Source organism: Amphiura filiformis, chromosome 6 (assembly GCF_039555335.1).
Source record: "Amphiura filiformis chromosome 6, Afil_fr2py, whole genome shotgun sequence".
Classification (NCBI taxonomy): Eukaryota; Metazoa; Echinodermata; class Ophiuroidea; order Amphilepidida; family Amphiuridae; genus Amphiura; species Amphiura filiformis.
In genome coordinates, this window is record NC_092633.1 from 18098254 (window position 1) to 18121822 (window position 23569).

Here is a 23569-nt window from a genome sequence, read left to right on the forward strand (position 1 = left end):
GGTAGATATAGCAAGCCACAACCCTCTCTAATGCCCAATGTGGACTCAACATTGCGTTCTATTGCCAAATGGAAGTATTTGATTGCCACTGACTTGACTAGTGCTTTCTACCAAATCCCTTTATCCCATGAGTCCATGAAATACTGTGGTGTTGCAACTCCCTTTCGTGGGGGTGCGTGTGTATACACGGTGTGCCATGGGTATGCCAGGTTCTGAAACAGCCCTTGAGGAACTGATGTGTCGTGTCCTTGGTGACCTCTTAGAGAAAGGTGTCGTAGCAAAACTCGCTGATGACTTGTACTGTGGTGGTAATACTGTGGATGAACTTGTTGAGAATTGGCGTCAAGTTTTGCAAGCTTTGTCTAAGTCTGGGTTACGTCTTTCTGCTTCCAAAACAGTCATTTGCCCCCAAAAGACAGTAATTCTGGGTTGGATTTGGTCAAATGGAACCCTTTGTGCTAGCCCCCATAGCATCGCCACACTTTCCAGCTGCTCGCCTCCAAGCAAAGTTGGTGGCATGCGGTCCTTCATCGGTGCATACAAGGTTCTGGCCCGTGTCATTCAGAATTGTGCCAGTCTGGTAGCCCCATTAGATGATGCTATTGCAGGGCACCAATCAAATGAAGAGCTTACATGGTCTGATAGTCTGCATTCTGCTTTTCACAAGGCTCAAGCAGCACTGTCTTCCGCTAGGGCAGTCACACTTCCCCATCCCAATGATCAGCTTTGGATCATTACTGATGGATCCGTGAAGAAACATAGCATTGGGTCGACATTGTATATTTCCATAATGACAAACTCTTCCTCGCCGGGTTCTTCAGTGCTAAATTGCGTGATCGACAGCCAACATGGTTACCCCTGCGAAATTGAGGCGCTGTCTATTTCTGCCTCCACCAAGCACTTCAGTCCCTATGTTATTCAGTCCAAACACAAGACATGTATCCTCACTGACAGCAAACCTTGTGTTCAGGCATATGAAAAGCTCTGCCGTGGTGAGTTTTCAGCCAGTCCTCGCGTGTCCACATTCCTCTCCACTGTCAGTCGTTTCCAAGCATCTGTTCGTCATCTTGCAGGATCAGCTAACACCCCTCAGACTTTGCTAGTCGTAATGCCCCTGACTGCACTGAGCCCACTTGTCAAATATGCTCCTTTATCAAACGTGAAGAGGAAGCAACTGTCCTTCGTGTTTCCGCACACGACATTCTGTCCGGGAAAGCTAAGCTCCCCTTTGCCAGCAAAGCAGCCTGGCATGCTATTCAGCAGGAATGCCCGGATCTGCGACGAACACATGCTCATCTAGTTCAGGGCACTCGCCCTTCAAAGAAAGCTACTTCTGTCAAAGATGTGAAGCGCTATTTGCAGGTTGCATCTATTGCTAGAGATGGCCTACTTGTTGTTCGTCGTGATCAACCATCGTCCCCAACTCGCGATTGTATTGTTGTTCCCAGACAGGTCTTAAATGGTCTTCTCACTGCCTGCACATCCAACTTGACCATCCCTCCAAACATCAGCTCAGTTTGGTGACCCAGCGTTACTTTTATGCTCTTGATATGGACAAGGCTATTGATCAAGTGACATCAACTTGTCACCAGTGTGCTTCTCTGTCCAATGCCCCTAAGACATTGATCGAGCAGTCCTCAAGTGACCCTCCCGATGCAGTTGGCATTTCTTTTGCAGCTGATATCCTGAAGCGCTAAGCGTAGCCGCCAGCTAGTCCTTGTGCTGCGCGAAACCTCAACGTCCTGCACAGCTTCTTGCATTGTCGAGAATGAACAACATGGCACGTTGCGTGATGCCCTGATTCAATTGTGCATTGAACTTCGTCCACTTGATGGTCCCCCTGCAGTCATTCGTACTGACCCAGCACCAGGGTTTGTTCGACTCGCCAATGACAAACTTCTCACACGTTACCATCTATCGGTTGAGATCGGTCGTATTAAAAATAATAACAAGAATCCTGTTGCTGAGAAAGCCATTCGTGAGCTTGAAGATGAGTTGCTCAGACAAGATTTTACAGGTGGTCCGGCTACAGCATTATCACTTGCCATTGCTACTGCAGCCCTTAATACTCGCATCAGATCCCGAGGTCTTTCAGCCCGTGAGATGTGGTTTCAGCGAGACCAGTTTACCAATGAGCAGGTTCCTTTCACTGATTGTCAAATGATTCAGGCCCAGCATGCCTTGCGAAAAGCCAACCACCCACACAGTGCTCATTCAAAGGCCCCATTAGCCTCTGCCTCCCCAGCAGCAGAGTTGGAGGTTGGTGATCTTGTCTACCTCTACTCAGATCGCAAGAAATCTCATGCTAGAGATCGCTACTTAGTCACTACTATCGAAGGCCCATGGTGCAACATCCGCAAATTTGTGGGTTCTCAGCTTCGAATACTTCTTATCGTATCAAGAAATCTGAGTGCTTTAAGGTCCAGTATTATCCTGACCTGGATTCTCGTCCCTTTCCCAAGTCGTCTCCACCCACCGAGGATTCCGAGTTTGTTGAAGTGGTCCCTGAATGTACTCCTCCAGAGCCTCCTTTCATACCTAGCGAGTTGTCCACACCTGCTACTTGTGACCCCCTGCCCAGGAATGCTAATCACTCGCACCCCAGTTCTGAGTCAGATCCTCGCGATCCCTTGCGCGATAGCGGTCATAACTCCAGCAATACCTCCGGTTTGGTTGCACAGTTTAATCCATGTACCGGTAACAGCAGTGAGGTTAGTGAAAGTATCCCCCAAGCTAGTATGGTTGGCCCTGAGATCATGCCACCATTGCTCACACAAAGGCGTTCATGCTCCGCGCCTCACAAACTTCCTGAGCACCTGAAAGACTATGTGTTAAACTAAATGGACAGGTCACTGTGTACTATGACATTAATCCATCATCGGTGTCCTCCTATATGGTCACTTCATTGAACTTTGAACTGATTTACGTATGTCATTTGGAATTCTAAAAGAAAACTCTGGAACTGACGCTTACTTCTTTGAACTTTGAACCATTTTACATTCATGTTGAATGTCAGTTTGTCATTGCAGACAAAAAGACTCTTGAACTGTTGATGTTATTGACTGTTGGCACATTGCCTATTTTGAGTGTTCTAACCAGCAGTGTCTTCATGCACATAAGCTGTTAGAGTGGTTTCTGCAAGTCAGTTGTTAGTAGTAGTTGTTTAGTAGTGTTATCCTCACTTCCTTGTGAGGAAAGTGATCCTTTTTTTTCTTTTTTAAACAAAAAGAGAGAAAGAGGTAGTTACGCCAGTTGATTCATAGTTGTGTGCCCTTAAGGTGCACTGAGCCTGGATGGCTCTCCCTCTCTGTCTCTGCACTCGTGGAAGCTACATGTGCCTGGTTGTGATTATCACATTAGATTAATCCCTAATCCTTTTATTGGCGGGGGGCCTTAAAAGTTTTGACACCCTCCTAAGGGGGGGGGGGCTGAAAAAATTACCACACATTTTCCCGGGAAAATTGAGTTAGGCCTATAGGCCTATGCCTATGCTTTTCAATCATGGATTGACCCATAATAGCTCATAATGTTCCGACGTTGAACTGGTCCTAATTTTTTGGGGATCCGAGAGGGCGAAATTTTTTGTATTTTGGGATAGGTACTTTTCAAGTTGCATCGGCCTCCCCTAACAAGTGTTTGTGAACGGTCTCTAAACTTGTAAGTTGTAGGCCTACCGGTATTCCAAAGTCTTTTAAAAAATCTTTAAAAAATGATAGGCCCGACCGAAATCCCAGAAATGTCAAATTGAGGAGGGGACGAGAACCAAAACATTACGGCCTTAGGCCTACAGAGCTTACAGGCCTAAGTGTTTAAAAAAACAAAACTTTTTATAAAATTTATTTAGCACTTCCCTTTAAACCAAAAATAGCTGTGAAACGATCTGAGGCTGTTTTATGGTTCGATCATATGACTAAAAGTCATATGATTGCCCACGCATGTAGACTCTTTTACATGCTTTTAATTACCAGATCGTACATCGTGAATAACGATATCTTTCTTCCGCGAAAATTAAAGCATGCTGAATATGCTAGCTTGGCTTTGTGATCGGTGTGTGTGTCGGTCTGTGTGATCCAGTGCAGTTTCGGAAGAACACAGAAGCTTTAGTTCTTGTATTTTTTACAGTTCCACAACGTCTGTACATTTGATCAAAATGAGGAGTTTACTGTTGGTACTTGTGTTTGTGCTTGTGGCGTACGGGGATGATGGCTTTGTTCGGTAAGTAGGTGCTAGGTCAACGTTAGTGTACGGTATTTAAAAATCATCATGAGTCGAGTAAGTAAGCTTATTCAAGCTTACGAGAGTAATATTTCCAAATGGCGTGCCAAAAATGCTTCCTCCCCTCTCGGCCTGCCAAATATTGCTCCCCCTTTTCGGTCTGCCAAAAATCCCCCCTTTCAGCTTTTGCACATGCCAATTTTTTGGGATCCCAATTTGCAAATTACCTAAATAAAAGCCTTAAAAGTTGCCCAATGATTCTGATTTCTGTGCCAAAAATTGTAGTGTAGGTATGCCAGGTGAATTCAATTTTGCCATCAAACTGCATCATTTTATATATCAAATTAAAGCCCTTGAGTAAAGAAAGCCAACACTGAAAACCTTTTGTCATAGCACTTTCCGTAGCAAAGTTACATCTAGTCAAAGATTGACTTTCATCAAAAAGATTCTGCTAGCAAAATTCCCCAAAACAGCATTACGGGGGTGTTTCTAGATCTTAGTCTCATGACGATATTAGTAGCTTTTTTTAATGGAACTGCTATCAAAATCCCTCTGAAATTCCATGTGCGAGTCTCTCATCACCGAAAAAAATCATATATTTGGGTCAAGTGAAGTACCCGGTATAGATTGCTCGAGAAACACTAGCCACGAATGCTCGATGCATTCGTGGCTAGTGTTTCTCGAGCAAGGTATAGACAACATATTTATGAAGGTTTCCTTGAGCAAGCGGTTCTTTTAAATTTCAATGTAAATTTCTATTGCCGGTTTAGGCCATTTTGGCTGACTAGCAAATGTGTTAACTGAGGTTTCCCTCTCATACCTAAAAATTGCTTGCCTCCTCCCCCCTTAGGCTGGCCAAAAATTCATGCCCTTCCACTAGTCCAGGGCTGATATTGCACAGCCCCTTTCGCACAGTAGAGTTCATTGCTATCGGTTTTTGGTATCAGTAATGACATTTTGTGTAATGCTTGTTAAAGGAGGATTTTGTGATCCTAGCATCCTCTTTTCATGACATTTTTCAGTAGATATCCACGAAAAAAGCTTATTCCCAAAATTTCAGTTGATTCCTATTTTGCGTTTGCGAGTTATGCATGCATTATGTGTATTACACTGCTCAATAGGCCACCGTTGTAATTTCGTTCTGGTATACCAGAACGAAATTCAAATTTGACGATATTTTTGCTAAACAAACTAATCTGCAAGAAATATTTGGTAGATAAACATTATGTAGCCAGAGGTTTCCAGTGGTATAAAAATCTCAACTTTTTTTCAGAAAAGTGGGGGGATGAAGCTGTGGATCACGAAATGCCCTTTTAAATATTCTGTTGATGTCTAATAAAAGCTATTTTGATGAGTCAACTGTATCCAATCTTGCGCTGTTGCGCGTCGTTTGTTTGATTGATTTTATCGTACAGTTCACAATTGTCATGATTGCAGTATAATGCAGATGACGGGGGTCAAAAACTTGGTTGAAAAATGTTATTTTATCGTGTTCAGCTCACAATTGTCATGATTGTAGTTTGATGGAGACAACAGGGTTCAAAAACTTTGGTTGAAAAATGTTACAAATCCACTGATATGAAAAGCAAGGATTTTGGAAATATTCAATATGTTCACTAGCTCTCTATAATTTTATTTCATGATCATTTACGATACAAAATAGGCCCCTGTACATACCGTAGCTTTACCCATAAATACCACGCATAATACTAAATTTACATAATGTAATTTATCTTAAGTACAAAAGAAGATTTTTAAAATGAAGACTTAAAAGTCTTCATCCGCAAATGTCAATATTTCAGTAATTGCTAATTGAATCAACCACCCTACCATGTACCAATGCTTGGATCATCACAATTATAATTGAAGACCGAATTTAGTTTGCATCTGACGTCACTAAGTGCAGCATGATTGGTTGCTGAACTGCGCAGTACAGCATTTTTGGTCTGGTTGCCAGGACGTCATACTAGTCTTTTAATCATTCAATTATACCAACATTTAAATGATAAGCCCTTGGCGCTGCTTAAGCCTTTTAAAGGTTTTTTTTTATTTAAACAGTTTCACACTTAACTGTTTTAAAAACATAATAAATGGTACACATACACATACAGTGCAGAAATGTCACAATTCCAACCTATTTGGGCAATATATTTTAAAAGCTAATTTAGGTATACAATACATGTTTTAGCTATGACCTTTAAAAATAAAAAAAATTAACAACAAAAAAGTCCTCAATCAAAAAAAAAAGCTAATGTTATTCACAATTATTACCTTACATCTCACTAAAGTGTGTATCAAATGCCCTTCCACAGCATTCCACTTAAGAAGCTGGACAAGACGCTACGAAGACAATTGCAAGAACAAGGAGCCTCAAAGAAAGATATCGATGGATTGATAACAGCCAACAAATACAAAGGCATGCTTGGAGAGCCAGCTGTGTCTTTAACAGATTATATGGATGTGAGTATACCAAATATTTGGCACTTGCCGCTAATAATGCATTTGTCATCGGCTGCATCACATACTGTCATACCTCAAAATGCTACCCTGTATGATTTTTAATGATTTTCATCTAATTGTGATGAAAAATCATGAGATACTCTGTAAAATTAACTTTATCAGTTTTGAGGTATTACTATTATCACAATATTACAGCCCTATGTTCATTCATAAAACCGAGAAGCATCATCAAGCATGCTAAATATAAAATAACAATATGAAATACAACAATGATAATAAAAACGACATGAGGAATCCTTTTGAGATATGAATGTGTGATACAGCCCACAGTATGTGTACACAAGTGCTATTTACCAAATTCTCACAACACTTATAGGTTAATGAACGTGTATTACTTATTGCTCGAGAAATTAGACAAAATAATGCACGCGCGCTGATGTTGATGCGTCTAATGCACGAGCCCCAAAGGGGGAGTGCATTAGACGCATCAACATCAGTGCAAGTGCATTATTTTGTCTAATTTCTCGAGCAATAAGTAATACAAGTTTATTAATCTATTTCATACACAAGAAGAAAAAAACATGTGATTTTTACTTTTTTTATATAACAACTTATCACTAAAATGTTGGAAAACAGAACCAAATATAAATGCATCAACCCGCCCAAAAATGAATCAATCCTACGCGACGCTTAACGCATGCATGAAACACTGCGCGTAGTGCTGGAGTGCACAATATACACAATCAATGCATGTTTCTTACTTTTCTAACAGCTTTTCTGATTGGCTGCTTTGATATAGGAGTGTACACATGTATGAAAGCTTTGTAAACCACACAATGTGCACCAGTAAATGATGTGTGTTGTGCAATAAGATGTATGAGTTCAGTGAGAGTTAGATTCATTGAAAAAATAGTTCATAAAATGACTTCATGGTCTCAAGAGAGTGCAAGCTTTCATCAGATGGTATGCTTTTAAAACAATTATAATGTCACAATGCAACCCATTGTTAATCATTATTATTATCATTATTAGGACATAACAAATATGTATCTTGGTTTCTCCAGGCACAATACTATGGTCCAATTAATATTGGCACTCCAGGTCAACCTTTCACCGTTGTATTTGATACTGGGAGTTCAAATCTTTGGGTTCCATCTGCAACCTGCCCATGGACAGACATTGCATGCTGTAAGTAGTTGTCAACATGTTTTTGTTGCAGTTGTTATCACTGGTGTTGATGGTGTTTACTTACATAAAAATTAACATTGTACAAGTATCCCGGACAAGTATGTGCAGGTATCCCATGTTATTGTTTTTAAATTCAGCTTAATTTATACCTAGATTTAGGATAGTGCTACATTGGGACACACTAAAACACAATTTGAATGCAAAAATATTGCATTGAAGATCAATTATTACATCTATCATTACACAACAAATATAAGGGTCTACAGTGTGTGTTTTATTGAATTACAACACAAGTTACACACAAGATCACTCAAGTGATATCGGGTGTCCCATCAAAAAAAAAAAAAAATCTAGATTTTTGAAAATAATCTAAGCTAATGTTTACAAATATAAATGTATAAACTCTAACTTAGAGTAGTATACTGCATACCTTCACTGTTGGCAATTTCAAGACCAATGCAATTTGCATGTACCAACGTATTGGCTTGCTAATTATGATAATTATTCAAATTTTTATTTTTTTTACATTGGATGTATAAAGGGGACAATATTTGACATTTTACGTACGGTAAGCATGAAGGAAATCTATATTCTTAACCAATAGGGTTAACCCCTTTTAATAAAATATATGTTTGTTTATAACTTTATCTAAGCATAAATTTAGACTCTAAACGAATAGAAATCATACAGACGGGTGAAAACTATAACATTGTATGTATACTTTTCTACAGTTCTCCACAAGAAATATGATAATACCAAGTCATCGACTTACGTCAAGAATGGGACAAAGTTTGAGATCGAGTACGGCTCAGGATCAATGAAAGGCTTTCTGAGCCAGGATATCGTACAGGCAAGTAGTAAGAATTGACCTTTAACCTATGACAGGTCAGAATCTACTGCAAACAGCATGACTTTCTGTCTACCGCTGAAGTTGAACCTAAAAGTGGAGAAACAAAAAAGCAATATGTCAAGGAACAAAATAAGCAACTTCTTATATCGCAAATGGAGGGTGGCATATATACTGCTCCAAGAAAGTATCCTTACACTTGGAAAAATAATAACAATTGCAAAACTGAACCATATTGGGGTAAATTTGTTTTTTTTTAGATGCACTATCTAATCCGGCACATTTTGACACCCCATTGAATCCAATGTGACTTCAAGAAGCAAATTTACAAGCATTTGATTAGACGAAGGTCCAGTTTTAAAAGTGACACGCTGGCCTATTCAAAACTCCACGGACTAGACATTTGGTTTGAGAGTGGTAAATGGCTAATTTGTGTGTGCCTTTAATTTAAAACAAAAGGAACAAAAGAAAACTGAAACAAAAGAGCTGACAAATAAAATGCAAGTTATGACAAGTACAGAAAAGTAAAAACTGAAATAAATACTGCTTTAAATAAAGTTTCATTGCAGAAACTGTGTAGTCTCTTTGTTGCGCTTGTTGGAATTTTTTGCGCCTTGTATGGGCCAATTTGTCACTTTTAAAACTGGACCTTCGTCTATTCAATTGCTTGTAACTTTACTTCTTGAGGGCACATTTGATTCAATGTGGTGTCATAATATGCAGGATTGTATAGTGCATCTATTACAAAAACAAATTTACCCCAATATGGTTCAGTTTTGAAATTGTGATTATTTTTCCCAAGTGTAAGGATACTTTCTTGGCGCAGTATACATATTATGTGTATGTCATTTGCGAGTGTGATATGGGGTTGGATGGTCTACAAGCAGTGGTTAGATAGTGGTTCAGAGATTTTACAATCCACTTCATCAATTTTGACCAGAATCTAAAATATGACTTGCAAGTTCTCAGACCTGTTATTATTTTTTGATATTTTTTGTATTTTCTTGCTGTCTGCTTGCTCATATGTTTTGCCAAACCAAATTCCTTTTGTATTCACGTCACAGGTGGGTAACATTACTGTCAAGAACCAAGTATTTGCTGAAGCTACTGCGGAGCCTGGACTGTCCTTTGTTGCAGCTCAGTTTGATGGTATTCTAGGGATGGGCTATCCAACGATCTCTGTGGACAACGTGGTACCAGTATTTGATGACATAGTGAAGCAGAAATTGGTGCCAGATTCTTTGTTTTCTTTTTATCTCAGCAAGTAAGCTTAATAAATGGTTAATTATTAAATTTATAAACAGTACATTATTGCTATGGGTGAGAATTTTGTTTATTCAGTCTGGACAGTTAAAGGGGCTCTGAGATATTTCACACAAAAAATCAAATGAAAGGTATTGCCTTTAATATTTTGTTGAATACAAAGAGCCCAGCGAGCAGTAATTTAGATGCAAAAATCTGTAATATTGAAACTTAAGAGCCATAAGGTGATCTGCTATTGAGCTGTTTTGGAGGCCTGATCCAGACCTTTATTAGAAAATCATGATTTTTTACACAAAAGATGTTGAATTTAAATAAGCTTTACTATTTCAAATGCTGATTAGTGTATTGACATACATTGAATACATGTTAAAAACTGGGCATTAACCAAAATTGAAAGCACCATGTTTGTGAAATCTCACAATGCCCTTTTACACACCTTTTTTAGTTGGCAATACAGTAGTACCTAGCAAAATAGAATTTATCCACGTTATTATACATAGTGGGGACAAATCTGAAAAGAAATTGGCATTGGATTTATTTGGGAAACCCAGAATTAATTTGTGTTTAAAAGCTAGGAGGCTTAGAGAGATATACAGTTAATTGATTTTGACACCCAAAACATAAGACCAACTTTATGAATATTTTGATAGAAAGTTGTGATAAAATAGACCTGACCCTGCTATTGGATTTGACTCAAAACTCTTTTCTTCATTTTATTCTTTAAGTGAATTAGAGCACCATTTAGTGTGCTGTTTATTCTGTTGTATGTGTAGTAATGATGATGCCATCATACACTGGCAATTTTAATTGATTGTGTGATTGTGAATGATTGTATTGACGGTTTGGTTTTCATTTAAAGATTTCATAAATGAAATCCATTTTGCTGACTATATGACTGTATCCTGTTAAGTTAAATATATGACATGAAGTGTCAGGGTGTGTTTGTCTATGTATGTGCGGGAGGGAAGGTTCCAATCAACCAGCCGTACTTGTGCAGGAAGGCATGAAGGAGTGGCAAACAATATCAGGAAGCCATGATATCATATCACAACTTTTATTGTAGACCTAAAGACCTAGAGCTTTTAGGCTGGTTACTGTACCAAATAGACACAATTGCATACTGAAATAAGAAAACAGAAATAAGCTTTAAAACAAATATGGATCATACTCTGTATCCCTCAATGAGATATTATATTGTAGATGTTATTGAGCTAAACTTATTACTGGCCTAAGGCTCAGGTACATCACTGTTTCTGGTTAGACTTCTAGCCAAAGATGGGCTTATACCTGCATGGTTGTGACAATCAAAGTAAATCACATGTCCTATTTTTCTTGGCTATTGCAGGGACCCATCTGCCAAGGTTGGAGGTGAACTTATTCTCGGGGGTTCTGATCCCAAATACTATACAGGACCTTTCCACTATTTGCCTGTTACTAAGCAAGGCTACTGGCAATTCCAGATGACTGGGTAAGTTTACAATAATCAATAATTGGAAAAAATGGGAGTTTGAAATGTAATAAACATGTACTTGCGATATGGGGTGTCAAGAAACATGGTTTAGAATATAACCAGTACATTAATCTATTCATTCATCTTTATTTCATTCAATTGAAATATACATGTATTAACAATAACATAATGAGGCAATTGAATGAGGAGTAACTCAGATGGTCCGGTTGCCTGAACTAAATACCTCTTGGCTTAAATGAAGAACTAAACTTAAAGTTTGCTTTCAGAAGTGCATAGAATATGTAATTGAACACCATTGTAGGAAACAGTGCAGTAAGATCTTATTTGAACTTCACATACATTGTATTGGTGTGTGTTTTACAAGATAATATCAAGGTCTGTGTATGCTGAACTTTTCACCTTTAAAACAATTCCTCACATGACTTATTGCTTGTGTTTGTTCGCTCAAAATAACTTTATGAACCTTAAACAAGAAGCTTTTGTTTTTCATATGGTTTTTTGCATTGTGCATTAAGCAGTGCTGGACTTTTACACATACCCACATGGCACATACCAGTTGCGTGTACCTTTGCTGTTGGACCTCTAACAGTCTGAAAGTACTAGCCCAACTGGCATGTGCCATTTTGACACTAAAAATTGGTAATTCAATTGTTTTTATGATGGTATTGATATCATTGATATGGCATTGGCATAAATAGGTCCTACATGCCACAACCCAGCATAATATGTAAATAATATTATCCAGTTCTGAAACTAACCTGTACAATCATGTAGAAAACTGAAAATTGAATATGCCTGACTTCAGAATGATTTTACTTGATCACACCACATATCTTTTCTTTCTCAGTTTCGTTTTTTTTTATTATGTATTCTTTGCTTGTTTCCTCAAACTATATTATTTTTATCTTTCTTACTTGCTTGTTTCTTGTTCCTGCTATTTCTTTTCTTTCTCTCTTTTTATCTTGGTTTTGTATCTTTATTTGCTCTTTTTTCTCTCCGGAACTTTTTTTTCTGTGCTTCTGTATATACTTGTTATATTGCGGATCAGGAAAATTGATCGTATTATGTTGATTTTGTTTTTCCAATACAGAATAAAAACAAATGGTCAGACTTTCTGTAACAGAGGATGCAAAGCCATAGCTGATACAGGGACATCTCTCATTGCTGGTCCTACAGCAGAAATTAAGAAACTCAATGAAGCCATTGGAGCTATCGTCATTCCGGTAGTGGGCGAGGTAAGGAATTAGGGATTGATAAAGAATGTCCAATATTGAGCAAGATTTAATCTTTCCCTAGAGAAGTCCTTTTCAGATAGCTGAGCTTTCGGAACTCTAGCGAGTGCCATCTTAACCACATCACATAATTAATGTCCAATAATGTCAAAGAGTTGCCATATTTATCATCCATGATTTGTCTATTTAACTGCATAGTTTTGTATTTTTGATATGTTGATAATGTAAATAAATTTATCTTGTATCTTCATCTTGTTGGATTGAGGGAGGGGGGTGTCAGAATGGTAATTTGGCCTGTGAACAAAAACAGATAAATCCCACAAACTCAATGTTCAATACAGTTGTATTATCTCAATACACATGTGCTTCTTATCAAAGAAAATGAAACAAACTGTATAACTCAAAATGCAAATATTGACAGCAAATACAAAGTAAACATTTCTAACCACAATGACCTTGCATAATAGTTTGGATATTGTCACAATGGTCTATTCCAGTTGAAATCCATACACCCCCTATGGAAGACATCACCTTAATGTCCCACACAGGGAGTGTAGATTTCAAATGGGGCTAGTACCTGAATGGGTCACTCCATTTGAAATCTACATCCCCTGTGTGGGAGATTAAGGTCATGTTTTCCACAGGGGGTGTATGGATTTTAACTGAGATAGAACCATTCATGTCCCATGCTGAAGCATTATGATTGCTGTAGTTTATGCTTTGGTTTTTGTGTTGATATGCGACTTCAGCTATGTTAGCGCTTGCGTCATATTGCATGTTAGGCTGGCAACACTGTGTTACTGTAATAATAATATGTGACGAGAGTCAGTACCGATAGTTTTGGTTCGGTTATTTAAAGGGGTTTATGAGGGATTTATAACCACCGAACCAAAACTATTGGTATTCGCCTATTGCAAGGTTCCAAACATATGCGGGGATACCCTTAAACTGGCAATAGACATGACATGAAGTATAACATAACTTAAGCGCAATGTTATATGACTGGTTCAATTCCCATTCATGCATGCTGCCAGATCGAGGCTCGTCCCCATATGGTGGAACCGTGCAATGGGTGAATTGACTCTTGTCACATCTTATTATCATAGTAATGTAAACATGGTATTGCCGGCCTAACATACAATATGACACAATCGCTAACATAGCCGAAGCCGCATTTCAACACAGTTTTCTTCTCTAACCGTTCAACTACAGATAATACACTTGCACGGCATGGCAATACACACACCCCACACACCCCAACACACTTTATATGTAAACACTGGTAAACTTGAACAGTGATAAACCACTTTCACTAAGGATTCATCTCACCATGGACCCTTAAAGGTTTTGATATCCTCATGAGGACTAACCCTACACTGCTTTTATTATTATTATTATTAAAACTTCTTTTGCCTGGGTAACAAAACTCAGTGTAAACACTGTTTTTCAGTTTGGCCCAGGGGTCAAACTTAAAACATCAAAAAAAACAAACAACAACAATACATATTAAAATACATTATAAAAGTATATAACAGATTGCACATTTTAACTAAATTATGAGTACATTAAGAACTAGAACAGCTAGGCATAAAATTTGCATACAAACAACAATGATATATAAAAACAGTGATATTGCACTATAGGACATATGGGTTTTTGCTAACCTCAGTCATGCTTTATAATGTATTTTAAAATTGTTTTTGATATAGTGATACTGTCCAGGAAGTGTGGACCTCATGTATGTGTCCTCGTTGGGCACACACCACACACATACACCCACCCTGTTTTGTGTGACAACCGGGGGACAGTCAACGACACAAAACACAGTTTACAAGTTTTTTCCCATGGATTGGGGACTAAAATGGTGGATTTTTGAGATTTATTTTTGACAACTGAGATCATCAATACACCCCCATGGCGTCACCAGCTGGAATAATGCCTTTTTTTGTTTGCATTTTCAGATAGAGAGGGATATGTAGCTGCAACCAGAGTGCAGAACCAATTTATTTCACAAAGTTGCAACCAGTCATGTATACTAACTATCCCATTGCTGCAGAACAACAGTGGGATTGGTTTCACAAAGTTGCAACTAGTTGTGTATATTCGCTGTTGAAGTGACCTGATAAGAGGATTAACTACCATAGCAATAGATTTTAATACAACTTTTGAATATATTGCCCGGCACTACAAGCAGGTTGCACTCATCACCTGTGTATGTCTGCAATCATAGATTGAATACATTACCGCTCTTTTCAAAGATACTAATCTTACGTTGTAGTGCAGGGCAATATATTTAAAAATTGTATTAATCTATTGCTATGGTAGTTAATCCTCTTATTATGTCACTTCTACGCATATACAAAACAACCATGTCCTTGACCTACATCTTCATTTTCTGTTCAAGCTATAGACATACACACTATGTTACCTGTAATCTGTTGAGGTTATTTATTTAATAGACATTGGGTAATTGGGTTTTTATGATTTTGCTTCCTTTCAGGGAATTGTTCTATGCAGTGAACTTGCTAAGATGCCAAACATTGACATCACGCTGAATGGCAAAGTGTTCACTCTTACACCCAATGACTATGTATTGCAGGTAAGAATCTTATTTTAGGTTTTAAGTTCTTGTTTTGATATAAAAAAAACCTGAAGGTAAACTTCCAACTTATGTGCTGTTTTGCCTCAGATACCAGTAAACTTTAGAATCGTGAAAACATGCATCAAAGAAAATTCATAGCCCTGTGGGTGTTTGCTCAGAAGAGATGCTTTAGTATGTATATCAGGAGGAAAGTACCTTCTTATATTATCAACCTTATACAGTGGCGTGTCCAGGGGGGAGGCTTTGGGTGCTGAAGCCCCCCGCACTTTGTTAAAAATCATGTAAAATCAGCCGTTTTTTGGCAATTTTAGCCGTTAAGCCCCCCGCATTAATCTGAAAGAGGGACTGAGCCCCCCGCAGGAAAAGATCCTGGACACGCCGGTGTTATATTAGCTTCCACAGAAAATTACTTATATTATCTATTTCATTGAAGTACAAACTGACAAAGAGAGTTTGATTGGGGATCAAATCATTATGAATTGCTTCACTCTTCTTCCCCCAGAGGCCTGTAGCCAGGAGGTGCTGAGGAGGGGGTGCTACACCCCCATGCCAATTAGAAGAAAAAAAAGACTGTTTTGAAAACATCAGCCCTTTTTGAAGGAAATGTTTACAAAACAACTTTTTTTCCTGTAAAAATGTTGAAATTGGCCCTTTTTTAAATATTTTTTTTTCCAAAAGCTCCATTTTTCAGTCCCCACCTCCTATAAATAAATATGGGCCTGCTTCCCATAAGCATAGCCCTCATGTGAATAAGATATTTTATCAACCAGTGGATTGTCCATACTTAAAAAAAATCAAAAATGCCCATTCAAAGAGTTTCAGGCATTGATCACATTATTCTTTCCCCTAGTTTAACAAAGAATGGGAAACATCACCCAAGATTTGAACCTAGGACCTTGGGTCTCATTCTTTGTCCAACTCAATGAAAGAATGCATTGTAATAAAACCATTTACCTATAATCAGAAATTTCCAGTTTACACATTGCCTCTCTCCTGTAACAATGCTGAGTGCTGAATGTAGTGGTATTTGTGCTCTGTATATCCTGACATTGCATGGAGGGGGAGGAAGCACAAAGTCTTCAACTATGAAAACATTAATGTGTATTGGTCTTAAAAATATCAAGTGTCCTATGTTGCACACAATTGTAGAAAACTTAGGTAATTGATGCTTTTTGTAAATTTTTCTTCATATTTCTTGGTTTCCCATTTTAGGAGACACAAGCTGGAGAGACTGTGTGCATCAGTGGTTTCCTAGGCCTTGATGTCCCAGAACCAGCAGGTCCATTGTGGATTTTGGGAGATGTTTTCATCCGCAAGTACTACACAGAGTTTGACCGTACTAACAACCGTGTTGGATTCGCCACTGCTAAATAATGATGATGTCAGATTTTTTTCCAATTTTATATTTGTTAGTTGAAAATTGTTTTGCACAAAAAATTGAAGTCACTCAAAAGCTACAATCTGTGATGAGTAAATAATATGGGAGATGATAAATTTTCAGCTTTTTTCTTCCGCTTTTGATTTTTTCATAAAACATACTTACAGATGAATTCATCTTCATTATAGGCCTACTGTCAAATTGATGAAAATTAAACATGGCTCCCAAAGTGTAACTATTTCTATTTTGTTGAAACCAATAATATTATAGCATCAAATGCAGGGACTGTCTTTTGGAATTTGCAGGAGAGCATTAAATAGCTCTTCTGGAGTCTTCAAGGAGAGCTCTGTTTAGAGCATTTACAGTAGAATGTAAGGAGAGAATGGTCAACTAAGGAGAGCTAAAATCACTCTCCTCAAAAGGCAGTCCCTTCAAATGACTCATTTTGTGTAACATTTCACATAATTATATTGGTATGCGGTTCTTATTGGTATATTGCAGTTGAAATCCATACACCCCCTATGGAAATTATATCAATAACAGTTTCACACAGGTGTATAGATTTCAAATGGAATCACCCATTGAGGTAACCCCAAATTTACACTGGATCCTTGTGTGTGAGATTAAGGTCATATCTTCCGTAGGCTTTATGGGTTTCAACTGGAATAGCTCATAGCATGAGCCATTGGCAGGGTATTCAGCAGAAGATTTTCAGTGAGGGGAGCAGATCATTCATAACTCGACCATCTCAATTTTATGAATCAGAAAGAAACAATTATTACAGACCTTCGATGGAGAAATTGTATCCGTAATTTATATAATGAAATAATAGATTCTGTTTGTAAATATTTTGACAATTCAATTACAGATCTTCAAGTATTACCTCCTGAACTGTCAGTAAACCAAATAAACAAAGGTTTTTACTTTTTTTGCAAAAACTGTATAATTTGTATTTTGAAATTACCTTAGAAAGTTAAGCACAATCCAATTGGGATGTTTTCAATCCTTAAACTTGTAATACCCTTTTTCATTTTTTTGTCACATGTATAGTATACATTTTGACATTCCCAAAATTAACTCAAAATGTGTATATCTGTTTAAAAAACATGATTATAGAACAGACTAAATGGTAGTTTTTTTAGGATTGGGGATGTGTTACGGATTTGCATGAAAGGTATAATTTGGTAAATACTGTGATGTTATATTGCAGCAAAGATATAAGTATAAATCATGCTGTTAAAGCTTATGAAGCTATTTAATACACAATATAATGTATAAATAGGCATTTGTTATTTTAATTAAAATGCACAATATGCATGTAGGTGTATATAATGATATCAAACATGTGTAGATCTTGGCATCCTAGATGATTGCGATATGGGTATTGTAAATAAACTGATGTTGATGGTAAAAATGAAGTTAAATGTTTTGTATTCAAGTGGTTGTAAATTAAAAGGAAAATGTCAGAATAACACAATGAAATTGTGTAGCAAGCTATACTTTAATTTATTACAAGGGCACAAATCGTAAGGCTATACCTTAATCTTTTCTTACACAAGCCAGCTTTGCTGGGAATTCAAGTAAGTTGCTGGCCATACTGTAATGATTAAAATACCTGTCAGACATTAGGATAAGGCAAAAAAAAAAACATGTTTGTTTCCTGTAGCAGGTCAAAAAAGTCAAATGCGAAATGTGTTTTTTTATTTTTATTTTTTTTTTGTTTATAATCCATGTCTTCAAATGAAAAAAAAATTCCTTTTTTGCTGCAAATTGGAATGGAAATTTACAGTGGGTCTCTCCGACACACACAAAAAAATCATATTTCTTCACATTCAAGAATATTTATGATCCCCTTTCAACCTGCAGATTAAAAAAGGTATTTAAAAAAATTTGTGATGTTTTCTCCAGAAGCTTTTCACTATGCTCGTTTGTTGTGTAATGTGTAAATGTTTACTCCAGTAGTGTTCTGTATTATTAATTGCGATTTTTTCTGGTTTTTTTTTTTCTTTGTAAGTAAAAAAAAATTCTAATGCGCAAAATAAGCCGTCAAAAACGTAATGCGTGTGCGCTACAGGAAACAAACATTTTTTTTGCCTTATTATAGCTAATATGTTAACCACCAGTTGAAATTGTACCCACCCAACAACCCAGCATTTCTTTATGAAGACTTAATATTAAGGGATAGTGATGTCAGTTTACAAGGTTATAAGGCCAGAATATTTGGTAGTTGGTACTATAGGGTACACAACTTATAAGTTCACCCTAAATACTTTTTAAAAGAAATCGAAAAATATTTGACAAAATGCAAGCGGGTAAACAGGTATGGGTAGCCGTATTTGTTTTACACATATGGACCAAATTATAGCATCATACGTCATTGCGTTCAGTCACAATGGTTCATTATGTAAAAAAGAGCCCGTTTTAAACAGTGTTAAAAGTTGCATAGGAGACCATAGGAGTCAGCTCTCAAACAATACAGTAGGCCAGGTCTATTCATGTGTTTGTTAAAGAAAATCTGACTGCTATGGACTCGGGTGAAACTTTCAAAACGGCCTTTTTTCTTACACAATGAATCATTGTGACTGAACGCAATGACGTGTGACACTATAAATTGGTCCACATGTGGAAAACAAATAGGGCTATACATATCATTTTACATTTTTACATTTCGTAAAATATTTTTTGACTTATAAGTTGTGGACCGTATAGGTATAACAGTCTTATTGGAGACAAATGTCCATACTAGATATAAATGTCAGAATACATCCTAACTGCAAGACATTTATTAGTTCGGATTTTTGTATGCAATGTTATCCTTTGTGATATTCAGTGACAATAAATACTTAATATGTGCTTGAAAATATATTAATTTCTATATTTTGATATCATATTTATAATAACAGCTTTGAATAGAGTTCTTTCATAGTTTTTACATAGTACCATATGGAAAGTTGTAACAAAGTACATTATTCCAACCTAAGTCTGTCTGAAAGTTATAGTCACAGAGTTTGGTTTTCATGTTAGTTTGTTTCAACTAAGCATGTATGTGACCCAAATCCAGTACACAGGGTTCTTGTTATGAATACCCAAGAGGTTGTATGTTTTCTTTTCAGTGGTTTTGAATGATAATAATTTTTTAAATCTCAATACAAAAAAAATACTCATTTCTGTTTTGGAGATTCCAAGTTTTTATTTCATTATCAAGTCAATGGAGTTAACATTACATTCACCTTCAGGGACAACATTATGATTTCAATAGGTATCAAAGCTCGCTTTAAAAAGGTACAGAATTATTACGATAAAAGTGAGTATTTTTTCACATTTTGATTCTTGTAAAGCAAAACCATAAAGCATAATAAACCGTGTGTACTGCCGTTGAGTTGCATATTTATATGAGCAAACAAATATATCTGTATAATTGTTAATGAAATATGTGTGGAAATATTTTGACAATAAATATTTGATTAAGTGACAAAACAGAACTGGTATAACTTCTTTTCACCCAGTAATTTGTGGTACTTTCAGTTTATGTTGCATGCTGCAACAGCATGCCTTTAATCTACTCTGATTTTCCCACTCGGAAAGATAAATGTATGTACCGGTATGTGGTTACTATGAATAGATAACCATTCCCCACTAACATGGACATTTTCAGTTTCATCCCAGCAAACACAAAATATGATCTTAAAACGTTGATCCAACATTTAAATGTTGGGTTACATAAAGGTCATGAAAACGTGATATTTTAAAATATTTTGGGCAAACATTTTTGCAAAATATTTTGTCAACACTTAAGGGGTGGGGTATGAACGTTTGGACAGTATTTATTGTGGGACATTAGAGCACATCAGACATATCGAATTGCTTTCTGAATACGAGGAATGTCCTTTTGATATCAAATAATTTTGATTTTTTGAAATTCGCAATGTAATACACATTTTATGGCAAATCATTAAAATTGATATTTTTGATATTTAACAGTACTCGGTAAACTTTATAAATCTGATGATTTATACTTAAAGTGTATGTAGGTGGGATGAAAAGCCGACGATCAATTGAAAATTTTGACCTTTCAGATTGAACATATGGATTTTTCCCCAAAACACCAAAAAAATTAGCTCTTTTTGGGAAAAAATCCATATCTTCAATATGAAAGGTCAAAATTTTCAATTGATCATCGGCTTTTCCTCCCAGCTACATTCATTTTAAGAATATATCATTAGATTTATCAAATTTACTTCGAAGACTGTTATATATCAAAAATGTGAAAAATATCAAATTTTAATACTAGTAATTTGTCATAAAATTTGTATTAGATATCAGAAAGACATTCTTTGTATTCAGAATGCAATTCGATATGTCTGATGTGCTCATGTCCCACAAAAAATACTGTTGAAACGCTTAAAACGCTCATTCAGATCCCTTAAATAATATTTTGTTTTGAATGTTTTGCAACAGGTTTTCAAAAATGGTATTAAAACGTTTTATAGCCTTTATATAACCCGACATTCAAACGTTTACCCCTCGATTTGATTTGATTTGATTTGAGTTTATTAAGCATATCATCGTAAGAGTCAAATAACATATTGCACAGAACATTATACAAAAACATAATTATTATAAAATACAAATTAAAACATAAAAATTGACACGATAATACGCCAAGGATATCCCTTAAAGTCAGCGACTTATTTCCAAAGGGGTCCTTATAAATAACAATGAAAAAATATATATATTACAACTATTTAAAACATGAAACACCTAAATTACAATATTAAAAACTATATAACCATGTGGTCTAAGAGGATAATTTTAGCATCTTTTTTAAACCTTGATTTTATATTGCACAATTTTACATTTTCGGGAAGTGTGTTCCAATCATGGATTGCATTGTAAAAAAAGGAAGCAGAATCTGCTGTTTTGATTTTTGGAACTTGGAAGTTAAAATTGCTACCCCTAGTGTTATAACGATGAAGATGAGATAATTTGACAAAGTTTTCTTTCATATAGCTTGGGCAAACATCATGAAAAATATTAAAAACATGGTTCAAACGGAGCTGCTCAGCCCTTGTCCTGATATTTGAAATGCCTAAATCCTGAAAGTCAGCTTTGTTAATATGATACATGTGATCTTTGCCCAGAATAAATCTGATAACTTTGTTCTGAGCTCGCTGCAATCTGATCGAATGATATTTAGAAATAGCACAATACCAGGAGGAAATAGAATAATCAAACAGGCACAAAACAATAGCTGAGCAGACCATTTTCTTCACTTTTTGATTAAAAAAATTTGCTTGTCTGTAGAGGAATTTCAAACGAGAATTAACTTGTTTCACAATTTTGGTTGCAATTTCCTCACCATCAAGAAACTGATTAAGTTCTAGACCAAGATAAACAACAGTATGTTTAGACTTAATTATTTGACCATTGTTAAGAATGATAGAAAAATCAGAAACATTATTAACCTTACGCTTTGATCCAAAGAGAATCAGTTCAGTTTTGCCTGTGTGCAGAGAGAGATTATTTTCTATAAGCCATTTATTGCAGCTCTCCAAGTTATCACGAAGAACATGACTGATTCTCTCTGGATCTTTGTCGGAATATATCAAAGCACTATCATCAGCATACTGCAACATAATACAATTAATAGAAGTGGACATGTCATTAACATAGCATAGGAATAAAAGAGGACCTAAAATACTGCCTTGGGGAACTCCGCATGTTATGACAAGAGGATCAGACTCAACCCCATCAATTTGAACAATTTGTTTACGATCACAAAGATAAGATTCAAACCAGGCTGTGGACTTAACACCCATGGCAGACAGTTTGTTACACAAGATTTTATGGTCAACACTGTCAAAAGCCTTCTGGATATCTAATAAAATCATCCCAGTATAGAAGCCAGCAGCAGTTTTCTTTCTGATATGATCTTGAAGGTGAATGAGGCAAGTGTCAGTTGAGTATGATCCTCTGAAGCCAGATTGGAGTTCATAAAGAAGTTTATTTTCAACCAGGAATTTGTTCAATTGGAAAAAGACAGCCTTTTCTAAAATTTTGGAGACAACTGGGAGAATGCTAACAGGTCTATAATTACCTGCATCCAGCCTACTCTTCTTTTTGTAGAGAGGGATGACTTTTGCCAATTTCATTTGAGTTGGAACAATGCCGGACCGAATAGAAAGGTTGATAATGAAAGTGATTGGCCCTTTAATAGCCTCTGCCGCATCTTTGATAAAACAGGCTGGAAGGTTGTCAAGTCCAGTGCTCTTGCTTGTATTAAGACTGTTTAATTCCTCAAAAATAAACTCCTCGCAAACCTCTTGAAGTTCAAAGGAGTCAGCCAGAACATTCTTATAAAAATCTTTAAATGTGTCTGTATCAACACTATAATCAAAGGTAGATTGTTTGGGAAGTTTACCAACCAGATTGGAAGCAATTTCAGTAAAAAAATGATTGAAATGATCCGCAACATCCCTTTTGTCAAAAAGCTTTTCACCCTCAACATCTAAAACAATACCGTTAGATTCCTTAGTACTTTTCTGATACCCAAGGGTTTTAAGTTGTTTCCACAATTGCTTTGGATTATCCTTGTTTTCCTCAAGTTTATCAACAATATAATTTCGTTTTGCATTTTTGATGTCATTGTGTAATTTATTACGCAACATACGGTACATATTGTAGTGTTCAGGGTCATGTTTGTCTCTCCGTGATCTGCGCAACCAACTATCCCGTTCCCGAATACTCTCAAGAATTTCAGCTGTGATCCAGGGCTCAGAATGATTTTTTATTCTAATCTCTTTAAGAGGAGCCACAGAGTCAAGGATTGTGGTGAATAGATCACAGAAAGACATCCATGCCTCATCAACATTGGTACAGTTGTAAACCGAAGACCAATTCTCATTGTTTAAAA

At 36.6% G+C, this 23569-nt stretch overlaps 1 protein-coding gene across 1 annotated transcript; it reads left to right on the top strand.

The window, feature by feature from the left end:
• Positions 1 to 4035: 4035 nt before the first annotated feature.
• LOC140155084 (cathepsin D-like) lies at positions 4036 to 20138 on the top strand. Its single transcript, XM_072177775.1, has 9 exons — positions 4036 to 4215; positions 6528 to 6675; positions 7740 to 7863; positions 8595 to 8713; positions 9775 to 9974; positions 11319 to 11441; positions 12535 to 12679; positions 15177 to 15275; positions 16491 to 20138. The coding sequence occupies exons 1-9, from the start codon at positions 4151 to 4153 to the stop codon at positions 16650 to 16652; spliced, it is 1185 nt and encodes a 394-aa protein (XP_072033876.1). The 5' UTR covers positions 4036 to 4150; the 3' UTR covers positions 16653 to 20138.
• Positions 20139 to 23569: the final 3431 nt, after the last annotated feature.